Source organism: Egretta garzetta, unplaced genomic scaffold (genome assembly GCF_000687185.1).
Source record: "Egretta garzetta isolate BGI_Z169 unplaced genomic scaffold, ASM68718v1 scaffold88, whole genome shotgun sequence".
Taxonomy (NCBI): domain Eukaryota; kingdom Metazoa; phylum Chordata; class Aves; order Pelecaniformes; family Ardeidae; genus Egretta; species Egretta garzetta.
The window spans coordinates 3,090,145-3,096,283 of NW_009260408.1; the positions used below are offsets into that span (position 1 = coordinate 3,090,145).

Genomic DNA, 6,139 nt, shown 5'->3' on the forward strand with positions numbered 1-6,139 from the left:
TTCCCTCCCCACCCCCACCCCCTTTTTTTTTTAAAAAAAAAAGTCTTCCTTCTCCCTTTTCCTCACCAAAAGCGAAGTCACTACGTTTTGGTTAAAACCCTAATATACTCTTTTTTGTTGTTGTTGTTGTTGTTGTTGGAACCGTTACCAACGCGGGACTGACTGCCTGTGATTTAGGGAAACCAAAACAACCGAAAGCCGGAACGCAAACTAATTGATGCTGCGCTGGGAACCGCGGGATGTCAAAACGAGTCTCGACTCAGAGGCAGCCCTTCAGATACCCCGCACAAAATCTGTTTCGTCTGATCTGTTTCTCTGATCCCTCTGAAAAACGCAAAAAGTAGAAGCCTACCGCCTCCGCTGCTTTGTCAACAGATCTCTGTAGGCGATAGCTCACCGAGCCCCCTCTTCGCTTGCCATGATTTTGCAAGCTAAATCAAGATCGATATTCTGATCTCTGACAAGAATTTTATTAATATTTTATTTGAAAATCTCATCTTGTTTCCGACAAGTCCTGGTTTGAGGTTGGTTCAGTTTGGATAGGGCGTCACCACATTATTTCTTAATGACTTTCCCAGCTGCTTCTTTCCATTTTCCACCATCAACAACCATCTGGTATCTTATTAGCACCTCAATGCTCGTTTAGTGTTCTCATTTAGGAGGAAAAAGAAGTAAACACTCAAAATATTACACCTTTTAACGGACCGTCTTTGGAAGATTAATGCCTTTATAAACCGATAGATTGTCCCTCTCGGTCTGTTTTTAACCAACCCATCGGAATCGCGGAACTTTCTTCTGGGAAGTGCAAGAGCTGCCATTTTTTTTTTTTTTTTCCTCTCCCCTGCTAAGATTGTGCTTAACCTCACAGGGAAAACTCTTTCACAGTCATATTTCCTCGGTGTTTATTTAAAGCGTAAATCCTTACAAATAATTCTATTTCCTACTCTATTAATTTTTTTTCGGCTTCGGTCGGAATGTCTACCAAAGCACTTAAAGCTCTTTCTCCAATTTAGGAACTGGTTTGGACAGCAGAGGTATACACTAGGGAACTATGAGAAAACTTGTCCCTTTCATTTTCAAGAATGTATTTTATAACATAAGTGGAAGTCAGATCCATTTATGTTCGGCAAATAGGTACTACAGAACACTTCTGATTCACCACAATTGAAAAAATAACTTTAATTTTACTGGTCAAGGACCAGCTTCACTCAGCTTCTTAAATTTACGTGTACGAAAAGGGAAGCTCGCAGCTTGCTTTCGACAAAATAGCTACAAGAGTCATTAAAAGCTCGGATTTGGTATTTTCAGTTACCCAAAGGCAAAAAGACTTGACTTTTTAGAAAACAAATTATAGATGTTTGAATAGATTTGTAATATCCGTATAAGATCTGCAGCAACAGAATTCATACCTGAAGAGAGCTCATAATTTCATTTAGTTTATTAGACAAAAATATATGATTTAGACAAGTTTTGCTGACGCGCTATTTACAATCTGAAATCACTCTATATACAGAAAAAACACAAACACATGGGAAACATTTACCAAACAAATAATCCAAGAATGGTTAGAATAACACGATCTGAAATGGTACAATGAAGAAGGGGATCCATCTACAGATTTGTGTAATCGCTTTTATGGATTTGCACCACCTTATTGCAAAAAGAGATTGATGGGAGTCGTTTATATCGTTTCCTTTTTTTTTTTTTTTCTGTCCTTAATACCAGTCTCTGTAATATTTTTTTCACCAAACCATTTAATCAAGCGGAAGGGAGAGCTGTTAAAATTCTCGGTGCTCCCTCTTGCTGAGCCAAAGAGCTGCAGGGGGGGGAGGGAGGAAGGAAAAAAAAAAAAAAAAAAAAAAAAGACGTAACAATCTTTCAGAAAAAAAGAGAGAGAATCCTTTCCTATAATTGCCTGTCTATCGCTATAGCATCCTAGTATTAGTTAATTGCACAGAAATCATTGTCACTGGTGTAATTAACACAAGAGCTTTGAGGTCTGTTAAGTTTCAGAAAAGTTACAGGCTGGCTACGTACAATTGCAATTTAGCCTAACTTTGAAAAGATTACAGCAACTTCTGTGTTTGTCTTGTTGTCTGTATGTATTATTATGGCGATGATTAGGTGTTATAATTAGTCTTTATTATTCAAACACTCTGGTTCGCATAAGTAACATTCCTGCAGTGAAAACAAACAAACAAACTCACTTGTCACGGACAGGCTGGAAGGGCGATTTTAGCGGCTGAGGTGGGGATTCGGTTCTCGGTACATTTTCTCTTTCTAGAAGGAGACAGAAGAAAAAAAAAAAAACAACAACAAAAACAAAAACAGGAGAACCATTTTAGAATACCAACAGTAAAAATCCGGACAGCATGCAGAGAACACACCTCCCTCTCGCCCTCTTGTTCAGGCATGTGTAGGTATATATGTGTGTCTGCACAGCACTATTCCCTACTTCCAAGATTTTAGCAGTATGCAAGCTTTTCTTGCCACATTTTTGACTGTCATTGAAATTATTGGGTTATGAGGATCAGGAAGGAGGGAAGGAAAGCAAAACTCAGAGAATACCTTTCACAGAGCAATTCCTGTGCTCTCCTTTTATTTGATGGGCGTATATGGTGAGAATGTAATAGCCCACATGAAATTGGCTTAATGTATGCGATCAACGTGCTTCGGGCCGGGGGGGGAGCGGGCGGGGGGGGAGAGAAAAAAAAATCAACGCTAGGGTAAACTGCCTGTAACTCCGTTAAAAGCAGTCAGTTACACCAGGGCTGACACCATTCCTCAAGGAGAAGTTCATGTGTGTGTGTTAGGGGTGGAGAGAGGGAGAGGTGGATGCTTGGTGCATTCATTACCTATGTGTTTGGGACTGGTCCTCTCTGAAGGTTTTTCACTGCTTAGGGCTCCCAGGGTTGCTGTTAAAACAGAAGGTTGTTGCTGGGCCTGGAGGTGATGATTGTGATGAGCGGCGTGGTGGTGATTTACTCCCAAAAAGGACCTCACATTTAGCAGGGAACTCTGAGTGAGGAAAGCCCCATTTGTCCAGTTGTGAAATTTGCCAATCTGGCATGTGTAAAGTCCATGGCTAGGGAGAAAAGCGGGGTGCTGGATCTGTGGAGAAGTGTGGTTAACCTGGGGAGGGGGGGGCGGGGGGGGAGAGGATTTCAGGGCACCGTCAGGACTGGTTGCCGTCTCTGCCAAAGACCAAATCTTGGGTTTGCTGTGAGATGGCATCTGTAAATTGTTCTGTCCCCCGGGACTGAGGATTCGCGTACTGCTGTCAGAGGCCTCCTTCACCATGGCCAGCGCGTCTTTGGGTTTCAGCCCTTCAGACCCTGACAGTGCCAAATCCTTCTCCTTTTCCAAGTGTTCTTCTTCGCTGCTTTGTCTCAGGAGCTCGGGCTTCTCCTCCTCTTCCTCGTTGCTCTGCTCCCCGTCGTTCTCGTCGATTTTATCTATGTCTATGCTCTCCAGGTCGATTTCCTCGTCGTCTTCGTTCTTCTCGGGGTCGCCCTCATTGTCACTCCCGAAAAGGTTTGCATCTTCTTGGTCCTTACTCCTGGAGCCCCAGGTCACCTTGTTCTCCTTCTTGAGCCGCCGGCGGGCGTTGGCGAACCAGGTGGAGACCTGGGTGAGGGTCATCTTGGTGATGATGGCCAGCATGATCTTCTCGCCCTTGGTGGGGTAGGGGTTCTTGCGATGCTCGTTGAGCCAGGCCTTGAGGGTGCTGGTGCTCTCCCGGGTGGCGTTTTTGGGCCGCCCCGGGTCCCCGTACTGGAACTGTCCATAGGGATAATAGCCGGGGGCAGTGTGGGCAGCAAAGGTAGCAGGGTGGACACCCGGATTATCTTTCAGCTCGTACTGGGAGCCCTGCAACACATTCAGACAAGCGGAGAGGAAAAAGCACATCAATTATCTCGTTAGCGTCTCTAACAGACCTGAATAGGCTGCTCCGGGAGCCGGAATACGCCTTTGAGCGCTGCAAAGGGTCTTCCCAGGCAAATTCGGCCCTCCCCGCTCCAGGCTCTTCACGTTTAGATCAGACAGAGGTATTCCCAAATGATCCCCCCCTTCTCGCCGGGAAAGGCAAAGAGAGGGGCTAAGCTGGGCTCTGCCAGACATTACGCGTTATTTTCTCCGCAAACCGAATCACATCAAACGGTGGAAAAGCAGCAACTTCGCGTTCGCCTCGGCGAGGCAATTTACTGCGCCCTCGAAACGATCAGGCAGAGCAAGCGGGGGCTCCACCGCAGTCGCAAACTAATGCCTGCGCCCAACGGCGCCTTTATCTGCAGAATATCCAGGAGGATATTGCAAATGCATGCAGAGCACTCTCCTTTGGCCCCAGCTCTGCCTTTAAAAGGAGTTGGCGTGAGACGAGACGGGGGACATGAATGCACAACTTCAGGACGAAGACACTTATAATGTAAGAGATTTTCCACACACAAGCCAACTCCCCCCGCACCCCCCCTCCCCGCCGCCCCCCAGACCATACACTAGGATCCTGGCGTAAAACATTAACTTCTAACTGTTAAGAAGAGCCTTTAAACTCTGGAATGAAAACCCATGCACGCATTGTAGAATATGGATATGCAGACACTTTATCTCATAAGTTTTACTTTGATCTGGGAAGAGCAAACACAAATTGTTTACAAGCGTTTAGAGACGGTGATTTATTTGCAATCAATATTCTTTTTATCATCAGTAGTAAAACACAGCAAGTCAAATTATCCCATCAGGTGTTTTGGTAAATAACATTTTATCTTTCCAGCAACCTCATTAGGCCTCATTATTACCGCAAATTGCCCAGTTATTAACTTAATATTTTAGCTCTTGATTTGCAAATGCTCAGAATTTTAGAATTTATTTCAAAATATCACCATCATGGTAAATCACTGCGATAAAATACCAGGATACTTTGCGAGTAGGAAAGGGAACTGTTCCTGAGTAGCTAACATTTAAAGCCGTTTTCTTTTTTTTTTTCTTGCTTCTACGACAATCTCGCTTTATTTTTCTAGTCCAGAAATGTATTCTTAGTATTACTCTTGCGAAATTTGTGTCAGCCTTCGAAATGAACTTCTTCAAAAAATGTTCGCGAAGAAACTAATCTAACTTTGCCAAACAGTTAAAAAGGAGCATGTATTTTAATTTCGGAGACAGAGCTTATACACAAAGAGAAGCCCGATGTAATTTTTGCAGTGTCTTACAGAGTAGGCTTTCTGCACTCCCTTTATTCCGCTGTCTTTTGTTATTGTTGCTGAAATGATATTTTTTTGTGCAATCTCTGTTGGGAATTCTTTTGAAGAAGCCACTTGTAAATCACTCATTGCTTCTGTCTCAACTTTTACTGCATTTCCAAAATCAAGGTTAAAAAAAGTAGGAAATGCATGCTGCTAAAAGTGCCTTCGCAGGAAATGTTTGTCACGCAAAATGATCTGTTTTCGGATGCTGACCCTCGTTCAACGGCGTTATCTACCCACATGCCTACGTATATGTATTAAAAACCCTCACAAGTTATGCCTCGCATGCACCCAGTTATATATATTCACACTTTTGGGTTTCGGGGGGGAGAGAAAAGAGGGGCATTTAGAAATTAAGTGGAACCTATGCGTACCGCCGCCGAGAAATTTGGAGATACTAGCAACGAAAACGTTTCAACGACACCAGAGATAAAAGCAATTAGTTTGTTGTTTTGTTTTTAAAAAAGGATGTTTCGCTTTTTAACTACTACATTCTAAAGAAAAGGAAAAAAAGAGATCCGAGGAGAGTCTGGGTGACGGCAATTTGTTTTGGAGTGAACGCCAATATGCCTCCCTGCACCGACGCAGATAATGGGATGTAGATGCCCTCCTTCCTTCGCTTGATGCAAATCCCATCTATGGTACTCGCCATAACCAGAGTACGAAAAGTTCAGGGAAAGGAACGGGCCGGTTTTCAGGCTTAAGGAAAATGCCTTGAAACCAACGGGCGGACCAGCTACCGACACGGGCTCTTTGGCCTTTCGGACGGAACCTGTTCATAGCTCGGCGGCAAAGAAAAGGACCGGGCGGAATAGGGGAGCGCGCTGGAAAGCCAACTGGAACAACAGGACCGACGATAGCCCCCGTCAACAACACCACCAATAACAACACGGGGAACA

At 44.0% G+C, this 6,139-nt stretch overlaps 1 protein-coding gene across 1 annotated transcript; it reads right to left on the bottom strand.

Annotated features, from left to right (window-relative positions):
- Positions 1 to 1,758: 1,758 nt before the first annotated feature.
- On the bottom strand, positions 1,759 to 3,909 carry IRX1 (iroquois homeobox 1). Its single transcript, XM_009643496.1, has 3 exons — positions 2,856 to 3,909; positions 2,208 to 2,280; positions 1,759 to 1,816 (listed from the first exon to the last, which is right to left on the bottom strand). The coding sequence occupies exons 1-3, from the start codon at positions 3,907 to 3,909 to the stop codon at positions 1,759 to 1,761; spliced, it is 1,185 nt and encodes a 394-aa protein (XP_009641791.1).
- Between the last annotated feature and the right edge of the window lie 2,230 nt (positions 3,910 to 6,139).

Excerpts from the sequence above, each read along its gene's own strand:
- IRX1 (XM_009643496.1), bottom strand. The coding sequence starts at position 3,909 with ATGTGCTTTTTCCTCTCCGCTTGTCTGAATGTGTTGCAGGGCTCCCAG. Across the intron at positions 2,281-2,855 it reads GACCAGTCCCAAACACATAG|AAAGAGAAAATGTACCGAGA; the intron begins GTAATGAATGCA and ends GTCTCCTTCTAG. Across the intron at positions 1,817-2,207 it reads TTCCAGCCTGTCCGTGACAA|CTCTTTGGCTCAGCAAGAGG; the intron begins GTGAGTTTGTTT and ends CCCCCCCTGCAG.